This window comes from Bombus terrestris, chromosome 12 (assembly GCF_910591885.1).
Source record: "Bombus terrestris chromosome 12, iyBomTerr1.2, whole genome shotgun sequence".
In the NCBI taxonomy this organism is placed as follows: Eukaryota; Metazoa; Arthropoda; class Insecta; order Hymenoptera; family Apidae; genus Bombus; species Bombus terrestris.
Window position 1 is genome coordinate 9,623,825 of NC_063280.1, and position 21,397 is coordinate 9,645,221.

The 21,397-nt window shown below is 41.3% G+C and overlaps 1 protein-coding gene across 9 annotated transcripts in view; it reads right to left on the reverse strand.

Moving 5' to 3' along the window:
• The window catches only part of LOC100643623 (protein trachealess), a 138,893-nt gene extending 121,532 nt beyond the window's left edge, over positions 1-17,361 (reverse strand). For 3 of the 9 annotated variants that reach the window (XM_048410824.1, XM_020865705.2, XM_012314855.3), the window contains exon 1: positions 16,428-17,361. In XM_048410824.1, the coding sequence (XP_048266781.1) occupies positions 16,428-16,744 (317 nt within the window). In that variant the 5' untranslated portion in view covers positions 16,745-17,361. Of the gene's footprint in view, positions 1-608; positions 782-16,427 lie in introns of those variants that run through there. The other 6 variants (XM_048410825.1, XM_020865706.2, XM_003399654.4 and 3 more) reach the window with 4 other exon arrangements.
• Positions 17,362-21,397: the final 4,036 nt, after the last annotated feature.

Consider the following 21,397-nt stretch of genomic DNA (forward strand, 5'->3'; position numbering starts at 1 on the left):
GTTCGGTGATTCACGGGCGTCTCACGCGGTGCACCCGAGCATATTTGAAATTCCCAACTCGTCTAATTGTGCCGATTCTACCTGCACGACTGTATCTTTTGATCGAGCCAGAAGAGAAACTTTTCATATTTTGTTGATTATTCGTTTCTGATTTCTTTTCCTTTTGCTTCTCCTATCGAATCATGAAAATGTTATCACATGAAAATTTCCATTTAATAGAGGCTAGAAATTTCTTCTCGATATATTATTTACGATGTTATTATCTATTTATCGTAATTAAGCGATCGTCGTAATCCTTGATCGACTATTTCACTTTATCTAAATTTATTCATCTTGATTACGTTATTAGCGACAGACTCATTTTAGTCAATACTGCTTAAGATTCCTAACCTATACGAATGTTATCGACGAAGTAATCGATCGATAATTACCGACTTTAGCTTGACAAATAGAATCATTGGCTGAGTACGTGAGAAGAACAAGTGTCATAGTACGTGAGTAAAGTAACAGTTTGAAAGATCGCAGAAGTATCGCTATTATGTGTTACAATTAATTTCAACGTGTAATTATAGAAATCAGACGAATTGAGAAAAAAGGAAAAAGCTTACCGAAAAAGTTGAAGTTCATGCGCGATAGATGCAATAAAGGTGGACTGCAAATTCGGTGGTATATACAATTTAAAAATACCAAAAGAACTAAACTTTCGGAACATATCACTGATATATCACTCCTAACACTTTCATGATTGAAAATTCAAACGATATTTGAAAGATTAACTGCATAATTTGACAATCGGATGCTGACACAAACTGTACAGGTTTATTGCCGACGGCCATTTTTGTCTACCAGTTACTTCGAAGTCAAAATAATGTTAAATATTTAGACGCATATAGATGAATTGTTTTAAATTTCATTTATACTGTTAAATGCTTGTGAAACAAAAATATGGTTATACATTTCACGGGAAGTATTTCAATTTATCTAACAAATATTTTGATATAGTATGAAATATGGAAAGAAAATGTGAGATGAGAAATGACACGAAGAAAATGTTCTGGAATAATTAATGAAAAAAAAAACGCAATAACTTCAAAACATGAGAGTCTCGGTGTTACTCGTAGTTATTAACTTTTTTATGCTTAATGTTTTATGCTTATTGTTGTTTTTTATGCTTAATAAAGTATTTTAGATACTATGATATTCAGTCAGTTCAAGCAATTTCTTACACGTTTGCAATGGATAGTTTACAGTATTTTTATACGTATTCTACGCACGTAGTCATCTGATTTAATTTCCTCTTTTCAAATGAAATATCTTACTTCATCTTAAAAGATTATTTGATCACAAACATTTATCATCAGAAGTTGAATCATGTCGTCACGAATCATCTATTTAAAAATTATAGAGAGAAACACCTCCACCATATACTCATGAACATGAAGCAAAGAGAAGTTTTATCCAAAAACAAAGACACGCTTCAAAGATTATATCGAAGGTTCAGGCCAAACAGAAATGAGGGTGTATAGAGGGACCGTAAGGATGGGGATGGCGAGTATCAATCTAATAGTAATGAGCAGTGATGCCGAGCGGAAGACTTTGAAATATACATTATGCGGGGATTATGTTTATGCATGCGGGAAAGGCGGCGAGAGCATTTTTCTTTTGATATGCCTTCCGCGACTCCCGCGAGGAGCATCTCCGCGCGGTGGCTGTGAGATTTGAATAAAAGTATCTGGCCGAGTCACTCTGCCGGGGAGCAATTCGCCAGCTGCTTTTTACAACTGCGTGCTCTCATTAAATATGTATAGATTCGCGCCCCGAGCATGTTCCCCCGGATTCGGCCGCCCCCCTTCACCCCTCACCAGCTCCTCATATCCCTGGCCCGATAATAGAACCGCGCGAACGATTACCAAAAACATATGTTTTAAAGATTGCACGCCGCGGGACAGATATATCGTAGCCGCTATCATTTTTTCCAGAGAGCCTAACCGCGATTCCGCGCGTATGACGCACGGTAAATCACTCGAAAATGGAAGAATTGGAAGGGAGTAATTTTTTATTTCAAGTGATCGATACGACAAACTTGAACATCTTATCCTCTGTAATGAGATTATTTGATTTGTCGAAGCTTCGACATCAAGAAATTGACGGAAGATGAAGTTGATCACCTTGGCTTTTAGGAGGTTGAATAGTAGTAGGTATAATGTTATGCTAGATGGTAGCAATAATTTTAATATAACAAAGATGGAATTTAATCATACCAATTTTCTACCAATAATAATTTGTATAAAGAATACAATTAAGAGTATATAAAGTTAACCGTGGTAATTCGAAGACTTTTTCAGAGAATAACGAAGATCACAACAAGAGAATGCGCGTAGAATTGGGAGGCTGAGAAAAGCACTTCTTTGTCCCAGGAGCGATTTATTCATAAACTCTAACAACCATGATAATGCGTATCCTGTATTCAGAAATTACCTGTCGAATAAAAGTAGAAAATAAAGAAGATAAAGAGGCGGAAGAAGCGCAATGAAATTCACCGGTCATTCTGTCTACGTACAGGTAATCCTGGCGATATCCACTTGAATTGCGAATAATTACGATGAATGTACCGTATGATTTAACTTTTTAACGCGGTCTCCCGACATTTCCAGGTCGATTAACTTCGGCTCGCTAGCAGTCAGTCAGTCAATCATTAGGTAATGAGGCCGTGTTTGGAGGCCGGTGTAACTGGACGTCGATAGTCCGTATAAACGTATCGCCGTCCGCATAGAATAGGTCTCGTGATCTTATCGTCACGGTTTCATGTAATGCTAATGGACACATGGTAGCCCAATATGTACCTTAAACGAAAGGGTTAATATGATAGCGGGATAATGCGCGGACATTAAGGAGCCAGACGAGGCACGCCGGACAAATTATGAAGAGAACCATCCAGACGAAACGAGATCTCGTTTGTTGCTGCCTCCTCGAAGGTAAGCAAAGAAAGCGGATCGCGAAGCAAATTGTCATTCGTCGGAGTTCGAACGGAATCACCTGTTTCCTTCTTAAGGATCAGCAACTCGTTACCAAAGGCTTAGCTTCTTGTCACAATTTTTTCAGGGTGATTATTAGATACAAGGATCGTGATTATGTTGCGAGCTTGTTATTGTTTGAAGAAAAAATTTTGCTACAATTTCTCGTGCAATTATTAAGAAGATGGATCGCGGTCGTGTTGCTAGTTGCGAGTAAATTCGTTGCGAGCTTGTTACGCTAAGTATATACTTAACAGACGAGATACTTTGTGAGTAGTTAATGAGGATTAAAAACGAGGTATTGGAAAATAATGAAACTATCCTGACGTTCAAGGCCACGATCATTTTTCATCCAGATCTCGAATGAAAAAGCACGTTGTAAGTCTTGCAATTTAGCAAACAAAGTCGCGCTACATTCTTTATTAAGATGCAACGTCGCCGGCGGTTTCATTTCTCCTAGGAACAAATGGGCCGCAAGTTATCACCCCGAGAGAGCGCGACCCTTCCATTTAAAAAATGTAAATTTGTTAATGCAACAGTAGTGGGAGAGCGTGAAAATTCGCTCGACAACCCTGCCATTTCTCCGGCTTGGTTCGCAGCCACCCTATTACCTGAGACTATTATCCAATACAAAAAATCAAATAAAGTATGCTAAGTTACGCTTCGAAGACTTAGGGAGTCAGCGAGAACTGTCGAGGGGTTGTAGGAACATTTTTTTCTTACGCCCTTCCCCACCCTTTAGCAGCGTGCCCAGCTACGTCTGGCAACACCCATCGGCCACTTACACGCTTTCTTCGTCGCTTCCTATTAACTTTCAACAGGGTGTAAGAATTAAACGAGTCTTAAAGCCCGCGCGCGATTTATAGGCGGACAAACGCGAAAATTACATCAACGATGCTGATAAAATTTTACTCCAAATTATCTGTAAATATCGAAGACGAGACAATTGTAGATACATACAAAGTAATTCCATTGTTTTATATCGTTCGTGGATATTATCTCGAATATATTGTTTAGAACTAAGAACTAAGATTTTTGAATCACCAGAAGAATCAAATCTTGTCAAGGCTATGGTCTCGGCGAAGATAAAATTTTATGGACTGGAAAAGTCATTGAACGAAATATTTGTTAAAATAAGACACGCAAGATAACATGATCGTATTCTGTCTAATAGATAAATATAGAAGTCGCGTCTGATATCGTTGGAAGAAGCAGACGAGCATCGATTGTATCACGGAAATCACCGTTCTTAACCGTACGAAATGTTCATGGCTATGACTCGTGATTCTCGAAGCTATTCTCATATCACGTAAATGGATATAACTTTCTACTAACGACCAGCTACGCACCGCGATATCGAGCTACGATTTTCTATCGTTGCATAAGCTGTAATAAGGTTGACGTAATGTGATCAGAAAAAGGTATTGGTCCAAACACCGCGCCGCGAAGCACAGCGCGAAAGTTTCATAAAAACTCACATTTTACGCTTCGATAGGTTTCATTACTCAGTCGATACATATCATTCGATGTTCTTCTACGCTATAAAAAGTAGGAAAAAATTGCGGAATTCTACGATCAGGGTGATGTTGTCATCGCGATGTTTACCGTAGAAAAGCGAAATGATAAGCGTCTACGATACGATATCGACAGGTTATGATTTGCGAAAATAGATAAATTTCGAAATTAAGTTGCGATTTTAATATTACTACAAAAACTGTCGAGTGACGTACGTCAAATGTGCTCGACAACGTTTAACGCAGATTACAAAAACGACGACTCGATAAACCTTAAATAGTATTCCAAGAGCAGAGACACTGAGCCATTAAAATACGCACTTGTTCTCCGAACAAGCACACGGCCACTTTTACTGCTTTCCAGAAAATAATGACAAATATGGTACTTTGTGGCTCAAACTTAATACCCGGTCGTTTGCGAAATACGCGGCGCTTTACTGCATTCCACGTCGTCGGACCTTGACTTCGTCCAAGATATAGTTCCCGATTTATGAGAAATATCGGGCGCCGCGGCAGCGATCGCCACTGAACGCTGTTGGAATTCTACCGAGAATTTAGTTGCCATTAAAAAAAAAGTCTATGCAGTTACATGTCCGCTTTCTTGTCCGCGTTACGTATAAACAGCCGTGGAATACCAGTAGGCTCGATTCAAACAATCCAGTTTCTTGGAAGTTCTTTCACGAACGTTTCAGGGGTGGAACGATTGCCTCGAATCGATGAAGAACCAAATGAGAGATCGTTCCTTTGAAATAGGTAAAACGAAGAATGACGTCTAGCAATATTTAACGGAGGAAGGGTTTAGAGAAAGACGATGTTCATAGTCAAGTTACAACTATCGAAAAATATTTTTGCGATTGCACGAAAGTGTGAAGATTAACAAATGGATTAACGAATCGTATATTTTATGAGAAATTTGTGGTGATTAAAGAAGAATTGTTCGCAGGAATATTCATTCTTGAAACAACAGGTTGAACGGTGAACTTTAAACCGCACGCGGCCTTGATAGCCAAGTGCATCGAAATAAAACGTAGCAAAGTAGCGTGCAAGGCGTAGGGCTCTCTTTTTCTCAATGGGCGTTTTTCAAACTAATTAAAGCGGATATTAAATCACTTCTGCGGTACACACCCTTCGGTTTCACTGATGTACGACCTATTAATTAACGTTTCCGATGCTGCAGAATATTACTTGCCTCCGTACCATCCTGAAGATTGCCGAGATATTTGTCTGATTGGATACCGAGTAAACGAAACTTTGCAAGAAGCTTGCAGAGCTGACACTTTATGGCTTTCGTATAAAATATAGTTTTATATATTATAAAAGTTGCCAGTCAGAATAACGTATACGTAACTTTAACCAGGCGCATATTTTTGCACAAAAGTATCGCAAATTGCGATCAAACTATTACGCTCTGGCGCACATTGCAACGTTAGAGATATAAGTCAACATCGTACAAAGTCACCACTGCAAAATTAACAACTAGCTACACGTTTCTACGTATATTCTTTCTGTAGCAAAATTATCACTCAACGAGAAAATATTCGAATTCTCATCCTTCGCATATGGTTACGAAGTGTCTATTGATTTTAATTGCGACATTAAAGTTTAATACTTTTTCATACACTCGTTGGATTAAACTTCTTCTCCAAAATCATCGCTTAACTTCCAGACACAGCCTTTACCAGCATTTTCCGTGCAAAGCGCCGTTTTCAGGGCTGTATGGAGCGACATGGTCTCGAAATTCGGGAAAAAGGAAGCGCAGGGGCAGCCGGCCGGTCCGACAAAGGACGAGAGAATCCCTCGGGAGGCACGGCACGAGTGGGTCAGTGACGTCGGGCACGGGACAGCGTGCATATCGAAGGAGGGACGGCGGGAGGGAAGAAGCCAGCGGCCCTCCTCGAATGATCTTGACTCGAGGGGGAGACGGCGTGCGAGCGAGCGAGAGACGCGGCTGGGCCGCGGGCGAGTTGTATAATATGAACGCGCCGGACCGCGGCGCAGTTTCGGCAGGCTATAATCAATTCTGATTGCAGTCCAGCATCGCAGCGCGATCCACCGGGCCGATAGCTGAGAAAAAAGTTCGCGCTTCCAACTACCGGGCTGCCCATGGTACTACGGCCCGTTCAAGGGACCGAGGGGAACCAGCTACCAGGGTGTACTAGCGACTGCGACTTCGGCTGAGGATACAAAGTGGAAAAAGGAAAATATCGGAAGAAAGATTAGAGAAGGGTACGAAGGAGAAAAATTCAGGAGCGAAGAAGATGGCAAAAAGGTGGTGAAGGTTGGGAATATTTTATAGAATCCTATATAGGTATAAAAACATCACGAGCAACCTTTCGACAAATATAACTGGCAAAGATAAAAAGACTTTCTTCCAATAAGGGGGGGGGGGTGTTTTACCAAAGTAGGTCATTCGTCAAATTCACGTGTTCTAAAGTTTAGAACCTCGAAACAGAAATTGCGTACTCGAAAGAGTAAAAGAGGGACGAAGCAGCATCGACTGGATAAAAACGGAATCGAGTTATTTTATTTATCGGTTGGTCAGCAGCCAGCCTGGCTACGCCTTCGAAGTCTCGCGAGCTATCGTTGGACACGCGGGAGGGAAAGAGAGAAGCGAGGAGAAGTCGGGTCCAGGCGAGGCCAGACTGCAGTCTCTCGGTTCTTCGGTTCTCCTCTGCCATCGAATGGTTCGGGGAACGACGGAAGAATGCATCCATCGGTTGTGCATCGGTGCAACAGCAACAAGAGCGCGCGCGCGCGCGCGCACTCTTCTTAGGAGACAACCCTTTTTTCCTCGCCCCTTCTTCCTTCCTCTCTCGCGACGTACGTTCGGTTCGTACGTTCTTTTCCATCCCATTCGAAGAGACAGATTCTTCTTCTCTTTCTCTGCGATGTGTCGCGCGAGCGTCCGGCCCCATTAGCAGTTGGACGAGCCATCATTCAATAACGCTCTCAATGCCTGTGCGACCGTGTCTCCCGCGTGCACACTGTCCGTGTGCAGCCGACACGCGTGTCGTCGTACGACTGATCATCGTGCACCAGTTTCTCTCAACTGGCTGCCTCGCGATCGAATTCGACTACCGTGAAGAACGACTGCAATACTCGTCGAAACTTAGGGTTCACTCGTTTTATATAACCCAGTCAAAAGCCAAATTCAGCAACTCTACTTTTTATAAGCTTCATAATTTAGCAATAGACTTAGTAACATCAACGAGATAGCATTGAATTTCAGATTCGGTTAATGTGCTCTATTAACAGAATTCTAGATACTGTTACAAAATGATGATGAAAGAGATGTAGCAGAAACTTGATCGAAGATCGTAAAACGAACGCGTCGTCGCTTGGTTAATTAGCAGCACGTTGTCATCAATTTTGTTCCGTGACGAGAGAGCTTAAAGCTCGATGATGCATCGCGGAGATATTAAACGCAGCCATCTCTGGTTTGTCCGTCAATCTCCAGACAAACTGTCAGCAGATCCGTATGTACACATCGAAGGCCTGCAATTTAAGTCGGCCAGACTCGACTGACAATGCTGGTGCGCGATCGACACCGGTATTATGTGCGTCAGATTACAATTTACATTTCGTATCTTAATTTCAAGCGGATCAAGATTAAACATATGGTATGATCGTGATTTCGTTATTTACTCGACGATGCGCAAAATAATTTTAATTGAATGTTTATAGTCTGATCAACAGAATTAATAGCTATACTTTTTTTACTTTTGTTTTGGTAGTACATGTAGCATTTGTAAATTATTTATTTCTTTTTTTATAGAAAAAGATCATGTACAGAACGGAATGTCGAAGGCTATTAGTTTATTGACATTATCGGTCTCTTAGTTATCGTTATTTATAATGTTACATTCGAGATTATTATACTTGCAAATGGCGAGCAAAGCGATTAATTTTCGTTCGAACAAAGCGACGATGGTTTTGCGGTCATTCCCTCTTATTGCGGATTCAATATCGCGCGTGCACACGTATGATTTATAATACTGATTAAATCCTTCGTATTTATCATTTTGCCACTGTCGGCACGTGTGTAACCGGTTCTCGCTCACGTAGCTTTTCGACAAATTTCGCGAAATCAACTACGTCCGATTTCGCTGAATCACAATGCGCTAATTAAGTATATTATTAGACGCGGTTTTTACCTATCTCTGCCAATTAGATCGACAACGAAATTTCTACAGTAATCCATTAAGGCTATCACAATTTTAATCTACTAAAATTGATTTGCAAAATATTCACCTGTCGATGTTTCTTTTATAACATTCTGTTTATTATTAAATTTAACTATGAAGTAGCGACTCTACAACGGAAATGTGCTCTCCTGAATTTAATTTCATATAACCAATTATTAGGCGTAATTATTTTCCTGGAAAAACATTTTTTTCAATTACTTGTTATATCAATTACGTTAAAATGTAACGCGAGGCACGAGTCGCGGTCGTTTTTCTCGTTGCTTAATCGAATTTATTTAAAATGGTCGGCTTACATTACAGTCGCGGCACATTTCGACATCCGGCCACGCTTCTGAGTAACATCATTATCGATAAGATCAAAGAAACCCGGTCTACTCGAGTTTTCAGTGGAAAGTAACCTGTCAAGTCGGTCAGTAGCTCTACACGTTTCTACGACAATGAGGTGTCAGACGTGTGTAACTTTAGAGGTACTCTTAAACCTTCGATGAACGTAGAAAACAGGTGAGTATGCTTAATGTCAATAATTTTCGAGTAAAGACACGTATAAGTTTCATAGAACTGTGTAATTTTAAAATAAATATAAGTATTCCGCTCTGGGCTGTTTAAATATTATCTTAAACGTTAGAAAAATTTAAAACCTGTTTTTAAGGAAAATTCGTTTCAACGAGTAACGTAGCAATAATATAGCTTTTAATACATTGACAAAAAATTGAAGAGATTTAGACAATTTTCCAAATATATTTTAATACCGTTTGCAGATTATGTCTATGTATATATATATATATTTTTTTAATTTCTACGAATGCGTGTCGGAGCTAGATCCCCTCAGATTATAACAGCGTGTTAAAGGGCTGTACATTAGGATATTACAATTAGCTTTAACGAACTTCATCATATGTTGACCTACTTACATCTTACCAGCAGCACAAGTAAAACGATGATTAACGATCTCGAATGGAGTATAATAATACTCCTTCTGATACTTAATCGCACTATTTCTCACTTGCAACGTGTTAAATAACCCGAGGTCTAAACGAGGTGTCTGCCTAAAGTAGCGTCTGTCAGTCTAGTTACTAATTCTACTGATCGTGTTCATCTTCTGTTAAAATACAACTTCATATCGCACTACAAGTGCGCCGTAATCTCTTTACCAAATTAAGCTACTCAAATAACATTTTAGGCCTGCATTTTAATCCCGAAAAATTCAAATATTGAAATTTTCAAATATTTAAACATTCGAAGAATCAAATACTCAAAGATTTGAATACGTACATTCAAACGTTCAAATATTTAAATATTTCAAACTTTCCAAGTCTCAGGTAACCAGAAATTTAAATACCACGCTTCTCAAACTTCTAGATATTCAAACGTTTCAAAATTTCAAATACACCAAAGTTTTGAAGCTATTCCTTCAATTCCATACATTCAGTGTATTTCCTAAACGCGATTAATCGAAAAAGTCGACTATTTTTCGCAATTCTCGAACAATTGATCTCAGTTTGATAAAGCTTTTATTATTAACAAATACGGCAATACAACGATCGTTGGTCCATCTGTGCGCGAAACATCGGTACGCGCACGTACACAACGGGACACGATAAATCCAATTAGGACGAGCACGAGCAGCAACGATTATCGGAACTGTTTAATCTAATGCAAATACCGGACGATTGCATCTGTCAATAGAGGTTCGAGGCCGTCTTGAGTAGCGGCAGCTTCGAGTATACTGACAGAAGTACCCGAGGCACGACACGGCAACAAGTGGTGCTCGACGCACCGCTAGGTCAACACGTCGTCCGCGTACTCTCGTTCTCGTACGTCGAAGACGGAGTTCTTTTCACCGGACAACTTCTGTGACATTATACTTCGAGCACCACTTCAATCTATCCGTCAAACATCGCCGCGGAGCACACAACGAGAAAGGCAAATGTTGTCCGAGTTCTCCTCTGGGAACGCTTTACCTCGAATCAGGTGAAATAGATGAGTTTTAGGGATTGAGATTTAAACATCTAGGATTCGTGATTCACGATTGCGTTATTTCTCAAAAAGATGTAATTTGCGCGATGTTCGTTCACGCTCATCGCCATAATGCAAACTTCTCTTCGTTTAAAAGTACAGCTGTTCTTCTCAATAACGTTTCAGTGGAATGATAAAAGGTGAAATAAATTTTGTAATCGATTAATATCAGCGAAGCGTTTCGAGCGATTAAACAGCACGATTATTCCGGCGATGAAAAGAAAGGAGACGCACGATGGGCAGAGAATGGAAGAGAACGGAGCAACGCTCGTTATTTCGAGCGCCTGGGCTGCCGGATAATTGATAGCGGAATGCTAATAACCTGGACGAGCCACGGATTATAATAAGTTTCTTGCGTGCCGCTTCTTGCGTTCGATCGCTGTTCTCGCTAACGCTGTCACAGCCGGCTCTGTCAGCTTATCACGCCGATGCTAATTAATCGGCCGGGGGAATCTGGCTGAACGGAGACAAATCGAGAATAGTTTTTCATGATGTCGTCAAAACATAAGTAGGATAGGATTAAGGAATGATTAAAACAGGAATTAATCTCGCGAGTCAATTTTTTCTGGCTGGGAAAATGTATTGTGGTTTAAGAGAATTTAATATGAAAGATGAATAGTCTCGGAATTATTTCAGTATGTAATTTTGTGAGTGAATTAGAATGAGATCAAACGAGATCGAAGGATAGGTGGGGTTAATCCGAGAAAACTGTAGGAAAAGTTAATCGACGAAATGTTTCGAAAGGAATTCCACAAAATTATACGATTTGAATTTCATTTCATTTAAAAATTTAGATTTATATTCGAAACTTAAACATGACATGCAGTTTAACCAATCAAGCGAATTCTCTTGCAACGTTTCAAAAATAATTCTGGAGGTCGGCTATTTTCAAAGTTATTCGATTTAAGTTTTTTCCAAGCTCGACGTGGATAAAGTATATTAAGTGCATATTAGAGAGATTCGATGGCGAGATAAGACGACGGAAAAGGCAAACGTGTATAAATACTAGTTACCTATCCTATAATTGAATGGTGAAATATATTTTTTGAACTAACAAATTACGAGCTGCGCTGTATATCTTAGAGAATGTCAATCAGAAATTAATATCGATCTTTGTTGCCGAGAGACTGTAATTAACCGCGTGTTTGTCTAATGAACATGCATTCATTAAAATCTGTAAAAAGACTAATCTAAATTTCACAATCTATTTATAGATTGAAGCTTTTCATAGAAATGTTCATTGTTCGCGCGTAAATTTATTTCGATTTTTAAAGAGACGAACTTAAATCTCCCAATGAAAGCAAATTGTTTACTTCACAGAAATTTCATACAATTCATAGTTTGTTGCGCCTCTGTAAATCTATTTACTATATCACTTCTACTACATTCTCCGACTATGACATGATATCATCCAACTCCGAAATTGTCGCGACAATCGTAAGTTACACAAGCAACAGCTCCCTTCGTTCCAAAAGAATCAATCGACAACGACGAAGGAGAAAAAGGGAAATGAAAAGACGAGAAGGGAAATGATACATAGAAACGATTAATCGAGACCTATTGAAAATGGGCGATGCCCATCTACCGTACACGTATCCTATTCGGCCGGCGAATAGATTTACGACACAACGTGCGAAAATTCGTAAAAAATCTTAATACAATTTGCTAGAAGATTAAACTACGGCGAGTGTATAATTACACGAATGGTTCGTACACTTCCTTTTCAGACCCTGGCCGAGATTACGTATCGCCGTGTACTGCATTATGGAGTGTGAATAATTATAGTACACGAGTGGAACCGATGAACGAGTGTGTGTTCGCGCGCGCGCGCCACCACATCCATGCCATCGCGACGATTAACAAAGAACAACCGTGGCAGCTTTTCGAAAGGCTTCCTCGAAACCCTGAAGGGGGCAGAAACCGGGTGGAGAACCAGAAGAAGAAGAAGGAGGAAGAGGAGGAGGAGGAGGAGGAGGAGGAGGACACAAAAAAGTCGTATCGAAGCGGCTATCTCGATTAGATCTCTGTATCGGATCCATCGATCGTCTTGTCAATTACACGGAATCGTATATCGAGCCGCGTAAATTACGGAACACGCGTCTCACGTGAAATAATATTGTACGTTACGCGACGTTCGGTCGCCGTAAATGTGTGTGCGCGGGCGCACGTTCGCAAGGGAAAAATGTAATTGCCATCGGTGGGATGAGAATCGGCAAAGCCCGATATCGTTCGCGTGCTTCGCTCCTAGAGCAATTTAGGAAATTGATAACGAACACCAAAGTGGCGCCGCTGCAACTGTGCATTAAGGACGGGAAAATTGAAACCCGCGTCTCGATGCTAGACATTGTTTCGTTGTCGGGGTTAACGTTTTTGCTGCAGTGATTCTTGAAATTGTTGCCGTGTGGTAATTATTAGAGTTGCTTTATCTCGATGTTTTCCTGAGGGACATTAATTAGGGAGCTTATGCCGTCGAAGATGCGCGAACGAGGTTCTGTTAGAATTTTACGTTTGGATATCCTGTTTTTGATTTACTGTAAATAAGTAGATATTATTATAGGAAAAGAAATTAGAAGAAGCTACGCTAGATCGTATAGTAACGTATGAATATTTCTCTGCTTTTGGAAAGTAGTGATTTATTCTACGTCTGAATTACTTCTTTCTGTCTGACTATGAATAAGTAGATTCTACTGCAGCAAATTTGTTGCATCAGATCATCAGATATGTAACGCGAGTGTTCTTCTTTGTCGAGAGGAATATAACAATAATTTATTAGCAATGAAATAAAGCTTAATCTATGTTTGTACATCTTCTTTCGTTATGTCAAGTAAATAAATGTTGCGATTGGAAAAGAAATTGTTCAGTCCAAATATAGATATAAATGACTTATTCGCAATCATCGCTCGCAAACTATTTAAATATTCATGCGCGTATCTTCTCTGTATTGGCAGAAACGGCTTCGACCTCTATACCAAAGACTCTTTCATCTGCGAGTATAGCGTAGAGGAAAGGGTTAAAGGGTTAAACGAAACACACTGCCATCAAAGACCCGATCAGAAAAAACACGAGACAATCTCTAACTTAGTTTCTTATTTCCACGCACGTCCACAGTTCGGATTCACGTTCGAATCCAGAGTTGTCATAACTAATTGAATCTTCACGCGTGTACGTACACCGCGCGAGTCAGGATAAACGCTCGAGCCGATAGAATCGCTCAGCACGAGATAAACTTGTCCGTGGCTGAAGTTTATTAACGCGCGCACACGGCCCGGTTACACGTCGAGGAAAAGAAATCGACTTTATAAATATTATACGAGAGACACGCGTGTGCAACGGCGAACTGGTTTTCGCTGTGAGCGTTGCGTTATCAGCGAACCAGTTACAGCACTTCCACAACCCGCCTCTCGCCGATCCCGAAAATTTCAAAACTTCACGCACGTCTCACCGATGAAACCGACGTTTCTACTTCCTTGAAATATCTTCTCACCACGTGTCCAGAACGCTACCGTGCGAGTTACGTGTAAATTACCGCTTCTAGCCTGTTTTTCGGCAAGGAAAACATTCCTGTGTATAACGTGGTACACTTACAGAAACTTCTTACGGATATCTAACTGTTAGAAATTTTACGAGCCCTGTAACGAAACGCGGCAATCAAGATTATATAGAAGCTTGGAACCAGACTGAAGATGTGTAAAGAACTTACAAGATATCTGTCGGTAGCAGACACTTCGCAGAGATCGTCAAAACAGTTGATCGGTCAAAGTATCGTCAACGAGAAACTTCTCTCGCGCGATAATTGCAAACCATCTGCTGTAATCGTTTTCTAGCCAGCTTTAAACTTGATACACCAAAAAAGAAAAAAAAAAACAAGTCAAGAACGAAGAAGAAATAAATAATAGAAGGTTCGATGGATTCTCGACGTTTCAGTCATTTCTGGTAGCAAGTTCGTTCGTGCAGGCCACGTTCGTCCACCGCGTGCCAAATTACATTAAAACCCTGTACGTGTCGAGCATACTCGGCTAGATACGAACAACGAGATGTGTACAGTGTATTCGCGAAATAAAACCCTTAGATAGAAAGTTAGCTCGCATGTCCCCCGTAATTTACGCATGAACAAGCGACATATTATTTCGCGTAATCACGCTCCAACCATATGAAAAGTTACTTTATGCGGTTTATGTGGCGTTATACCGCTACCGAGAGCAAAAGGGAATAGGGGATGAAGAGGGAAAAAGAGGAAAATAGATAGAAGCATGGTTACACATCGAACTACATAACCAGCTATTGGTCATTTAATTATTATATCCTGTCTCATAAATTATTCAGTTCTGTAACGTTTGCCGATCTTCGGGAATTATTTATTGCGCGCACGTGAAGGGGGTAACAAACGCGTCTAATTATTCGCGCGGAATGCCGATATTTTTACGCGATTTACAACCAGAGATCATCGATAGTTGCGGCATCGTTTGCGGATCTTCGGATTTTTCGTATCGTCTACCGTGTAACCATGTGTGTTCTACCAGTGCGTTTACGGTACTGATAACAGAATTCGTAATGTTTGGAAGTGATTTTAGTTAAGTTCCGGAACTTTGGAAGAGTACTTATGTGTGGAAGGAGATTTAGGAAAAAGTGGGCAAATATTAGCCAGGTTAAAGATAATCTCATACATTATATAACTCTAATTTCGATTTTCGAATAAACTATTTGTTTTTGGTTGAAGATGATCAAGAGAATCACGAAGTGGAAGGCTGAAGACTGGTATGGGAGAAACGTCAACGAACTTGATTGTCTAATAGGAACTAAGGTAAAGAGAGTATTTAAGCAAGGTGTTTGCTCGAAATGGGTAAACACGAGAGTATTCGTTTAGCAGAGAAATATTTACAAGGTAAATTTCGAAGGCTGACATTGCCTACCTATACGCTCGACGGTGCATCGAATCTGATATGGAAAAGAGCAACTCGATCGTAAAAGCAATAATATCGGTAAGAAAAGAAGGAACCAACCATACAGATTTACATAAAAGTATATACGTTAAAGATTCAAACCAAACTAGAGAACTAACCGAACAATTTGTAATCGGATCGAAAGCAAAATATTGTACATTAAAACGAATAACTCGATACCAATTGGTATTCAAATATTTGTATCTTGACACGTATAATTTCTAAGGCATCTGTACGATACTTAAAATAATAGCCGTGGCTATAGCAAATTTTTATTACATATTCCAGGGAACAAAAATCAGAGAATCTTTATCCTAGATATTCCCTTAAACAATATTTACTTCGAACTTCAATTGGCAAATTGCCAATGCATCAATCATAAACCTCATGCTCAATCATGCTAAATAAGATACATGTACCTGTATCCTAAGAAACTTTATACCACGTTATTCGAGAAAGCTAGTGCTATTCTCAATGGATCCTAAACAACAACTAAAGAATCGTTATCTTAGATACTCTCTGAAACAAAACCTTTGTGATAAAATCATCAATGTTCCGACCAGTTATAATCTTTTTTAAATAAGCTATATATATATCCTAGGAAGCGTTTAACTACCATGATAACCAACGTGATACCTGGCTATCATAGCTTTTGAGGAATCCTAACGAAAGGTTTAAAGGCAAGAGAACAACCCCAAGTAGAATCGATATAGAACACGGATCAGTCGATGGACTAACCTGTAGTAAGGGAATCCCTGGTGAACGTGAAGGTCCATAGGCATGGCAGGATGCGTAGGGCCATGATGTGCCGGTGCGGGGGTGTACTCACCGGCCGCGGACAGGGGTGGCTGCATCATGCTCGCCGCGGCAGCCGCATGGTGGCCGGCGAGCATCGCCCCCCAATGAAAACCCGGGGCACCGGGCATCGCCGACGGATGTTCCAGTTCGAGGCCGCGGTGACTCGTCGAGGGTAACGCACTACTTCCGGCAGATCCTCCGGCGATACCGGCGGCTCCACCAGCACCGCTTCCGGCGACACCGCCGCCGCGGTGCATTAGCCAGCCCTCCACCACGAACGTCAATCTTGTCCGTCCGTTGAAACACCGTGAATCACACCCAACAATAATGTTACCTCGTACGAAAAAAAACCACACACCCACCGATCAAAACAACGGACACTTCCGTGTCTTTTCTCCACGCGAAACCTCTCTATATCTCTTCTACTCTACTAGCAACAAGCTTGCCCCTTTACGTACATATACCTCCACCAAGAACGAGAAAACAAACGCCCGACGAATAATAGCAATCACTTGACACACTGTCGACACATGATCGGTCCCATGCACGACGCGAGCCGGCGGCCTATCCGCGAGCCTGCCACCGGCTCCGGAACACGGCTCACCGGACACTCTCGCGATCCACTATCGAGGAGGATGCGGACGTTGAAGCGCGTAGTAGCACTTGGCGGTCGCGGTGATAGCGCGGTGGTCTCCCTGGTGCCGATCGGCGTCGTCGTCGTCGGCGGCGCGGTCCTCGCCGGATGTTCACGGTTACGCGGGGGAGACAGGTGTTCCCGTAGGTTCCTCTCGCGAGCCGCTGCAGCTGGACGGACCCGGAGAGTGGCGCAGCCTTTAGCTCGGCCATGAATGACGCGCCGTACCTCGAGCTACTTCGCGGAGGCGGGGCCTACTCGCGCCCACGTGACACCTACCGCCTCCATCCTCTCCCCCAACACCGTGTCGCTGCCCAACCCTCCCCTACCTAACCGCGACCCGCGTTCTCTCCCTCCCGACACCGTTCCGGCCCCGCTCTCTCCACGCCAGCTGTGCCACTACCACCACCATCACCACCACCAAAGTCGATACCGCGTCCTCCGCCGTCCACCGACGAACCTTGCACCCGGACGGTACCACCGACGATTCCAACGCAAATCTACCACCACCGTGGATCATCCTCTCGACGAAGACTTTGCTTCGATAGCTTCCCCACGGAGAGTTCCTGTCATATAGTTTCCTGCGTTTTTGGAACAGGATTGAGGCTATTGTTGCAACGGATACGTATTTCGATGAATTCAGAATCATCAAACGTATACGTATAAATCCTTATGAGTTTTTTGTCATTTGTTTGAAAAAATTTGTTTCAAATTTGTTTTTTTGTCTGTGGTGCTGTGTACAAATCATGTAGAAAGGACTGTAATAATCATTGTACCTAAGTAACGTTCGTTTTTACGCATTTTATTACTCGCTTCGGAAAGTTTGCAATCAGTAACTAGTATAACTATAGCTCTTTTAAAGTTCGTAGAGAATCATAAACTCTAACTACACGTTAATCGGGGCATAACGAGTAAACGTAAAAGATAATAACGTTAATTGTTTTTTATGGTTCGGATTATTGATACTGTATAATAGTATACGATGTCTGTTTTATATAAGGAGCAATAAATATAATAAGGTTGACAAAAACTTCCACGCATAAACGAGGTGAAACTTCTTACGGAAATTCGCCCTTTCACTCGGCGCGTACGGTGTTTTATTGCATTCCAACGGTAATGATCTATCAGCGGATACCATTTTGCGCCATTATTGTATTCATTATCAAATTATCTTCCATATTGTCTGACCATATGGAGTGCTCGTTCTCTGCCTTGTCTCGACTTCTTGACACGAATTTTCTTCCGTTGTTTTCTTTTTCTTCTTTTTCTATTCTTTATAACGAGCTACTAAAAATTTTAGTGAAAGCGCGGTCGATCGATTCAGTTTCTGGTAATATTTTATGTAAGTCGTGCTCGAACGAAAACAAATGCATCGCACGGGTTGAAGCAACAAAACCTGCGAGGTACCGCCTCCGATTATGAGACGTGGAACGAGAGAGCACGTCGACACCCCCGCGAATCGACCGAACCGTAGACGCAAGCTCGTTCTGACGTAACACTTGTTGAGCCGATTCACCCCCGCGACCATCCCTCGATGGACATTTAGTAAACGACCGAGGGATGTGCGATGGAATTTCTGTTATCAGCGGCTGGACCTGATCGCGGGCGAGACAAGTTCACCACGAACGATTTTCATCCTCTCGATTGTAATTTCTCGTGACAAAGATTGAATAGAGGATCGTGGTCGACGACCCAACGAGCACAGAAAATGAATCTTTTAACTCGAAATTAATAAGAAACGTCTATACGTAATCAGGAAGTTTGAATAGCTAACTTGACAAATAGCAAACGTGATTGCTTCTCTCTCAATTTTTTCAAAGATCAACGTTTCTGGGAAAAGATTCGTAATTTTGTTGGAAGCTCGTAGCTCGTCCTTTTGCAATGATTTCTTGGAAGCGAATAAAGAAATTTGACTCTCTTAGATGCATATTAAGATGTGACGAGGAGTATGGTATAAGGTAATTGGTATTTATTAGGGTTATATTTTTATTTATAAGATAACAGATATTCCGGCGTTTGTTCTATTTTAACGGTTTGATAACACATACGAGGCCGAACACAGCACGATAAATATTACAGCACGCAGTCGGAATTATTGGGAACAATATATAAAATATGTGAGGCCAGGCACGTCCTCATAATTCTATCCTACTACCCCAAAGTGTCGGAAATATATCGTTTCTTCGACAGTCTTGACAATTCGTTTGATCCTTAACAGAATCGTGAGTAGAATCGGTCGAGAGCGTACGAGAATTATCCAAAACCATCGTCGATCGTATTCTGTCACGCAAGTATGTAAAATTACCAACTTTTCTACCCTGTCTAATTTCTTCATCCAATATCATTTCTTTAGAATCTACGATAGATTTATACCGTTCCAAATATTTATCTCGGAAACTGTCAATGTTGAAATATAGAACAAAAATAAAAGAAAATAGAAACAGCGCGAAAACACTCTAACACGATATTCTCATTAAAAATAGCAAACGCTCTTCTCCCGTTGCTTTTCATTTTCGCGAACCACGCTCGCCAGCGTCGAATTATTACTTCTAATCAGAGATTCAGGTACGCGAATGGAAAATAAAAGCACCGGAGTCGCGCGGAGAGGGTTAAATCAGCCGACCGTCGGCATCAGGGCTCTCCGGTTGTAACCGGGCTGCTACAATAAAAAATTTAATCAAAATGCCCTCTTGGTAATTTACAGCTCGACCAGTCTCAACCCTTTGGCCGGCGAGGGTGGAAAGAAGCCAGGAAGAATGGGTGGAAGAAGAAGGGTTGGTCGGACGATAGAGAGAAGAAGAACCCCGTAGGAGTCATAGACGAGCACGACACAGGCCATTTCATCGCGAAGGGGCTCGTCCCTGTAAAAAATAATACTTGTCTTCGCTCATTTGCTGCTGTTAAGCCCGCGACTCTCTCTTACCTCGATCCCCGCTGTCATCTCGTAAATTACAAATTAGAAACGTCAACGTGCTGTTGTAAACGCTTGAAACAAGGGGTGTGTACGTCTTTCGCGTGATACGAGAAGCATCTGTGACGAATTAGTACGTTCTAGAACTTTCTTTAGCAACGATTAACAAATAAATAGAATTCGTCTTATTCGTCTGCGGAAAAATTATTCTATTAAAAATTACAACGACTCTGCGATATTTGAAAGAATCACGTTTCACAATACTAGCCTCAAACGGAGTAAAAGAAACAAATAAAGAAAACGAAATTATAATCGACAATTCCTCGAAAGATCGTTCTATCGTAGTTGTTGGATATTCCGCGAGAAATCGTATTAGAATGGTACGAACGGCTTAATGGCGTAATCCCGTTCCGAAAATTGCAACGCGTTACTCGTCGCATGATTAAAGGGCATATCTATGCACGTCCGATTAAAGACCGCCGCGGTCGCAGCAATAATTTATTTACAGCTCCAACTTACGATATCCTGGAACCATTAAAGTAGATTCCCGGAGAAAAGTTTCGGCCGTGGTTGCCTACCTGGTGGGTACAGGTGTGAGTCGTAATAACATAGCGGCCGCGCCCTTTAACCTCTAATATCCCTACCTTCGTACTGACTTCACTAACGCCGCCAACAATCGGCCCCGGGTACACCGCAATCATCCTCTACCTCTGTATCAATCGCCAGCGGATCATTATTGCGAATACACTTAGCATTGCGCTTTCTCCACCGTTACTTTTGGCACTGTACACGTGTACGCGCCGCTCGGAAATATTCTATCGTGCTATTCCCTTTTTCAGCCGGCGCTTATCCAATTTTTCGCGTCTTTGAACATTCCGTCTTTCCAATCGTCGTATTTCTGAACATTCGCTGTGGTTTTGGAAACATTGTCGAGGGATCACAGCAATTGAGGAATTACAAATTTATTAAGAATTTAGGTTTACGAAAAGTTCGGAAGGTTTGGAAAGTTCAGAAATGATATCGATCTTTTCGTCGGATGTGTTTCTTTATTTTCTTATACTTTTGATGGAACATTCTTCTCTTAACGTTATTTAACGGTAATGTCGACAACCGAGTAGGTATGTGGCAAGTATGTAGGTATCTGGGTAACAAATTTGTTGTCGTCGTTTTATACGATTCTTCGAGTAGCGTGACTTCATTCCTGCGAAGTATTTGATGCAATGACAAATGACGAAGATACTAAATGTCTTGTTTCTCGTGATTCATCCTGTCTATCTCTTTAACAAGATCTCTTTCTCTCTTTTCTCTGTGTCAGAAGTGGAAGGTGGAGAGGTTGGAGATACGACGGAATGAAGAGACGTGAAA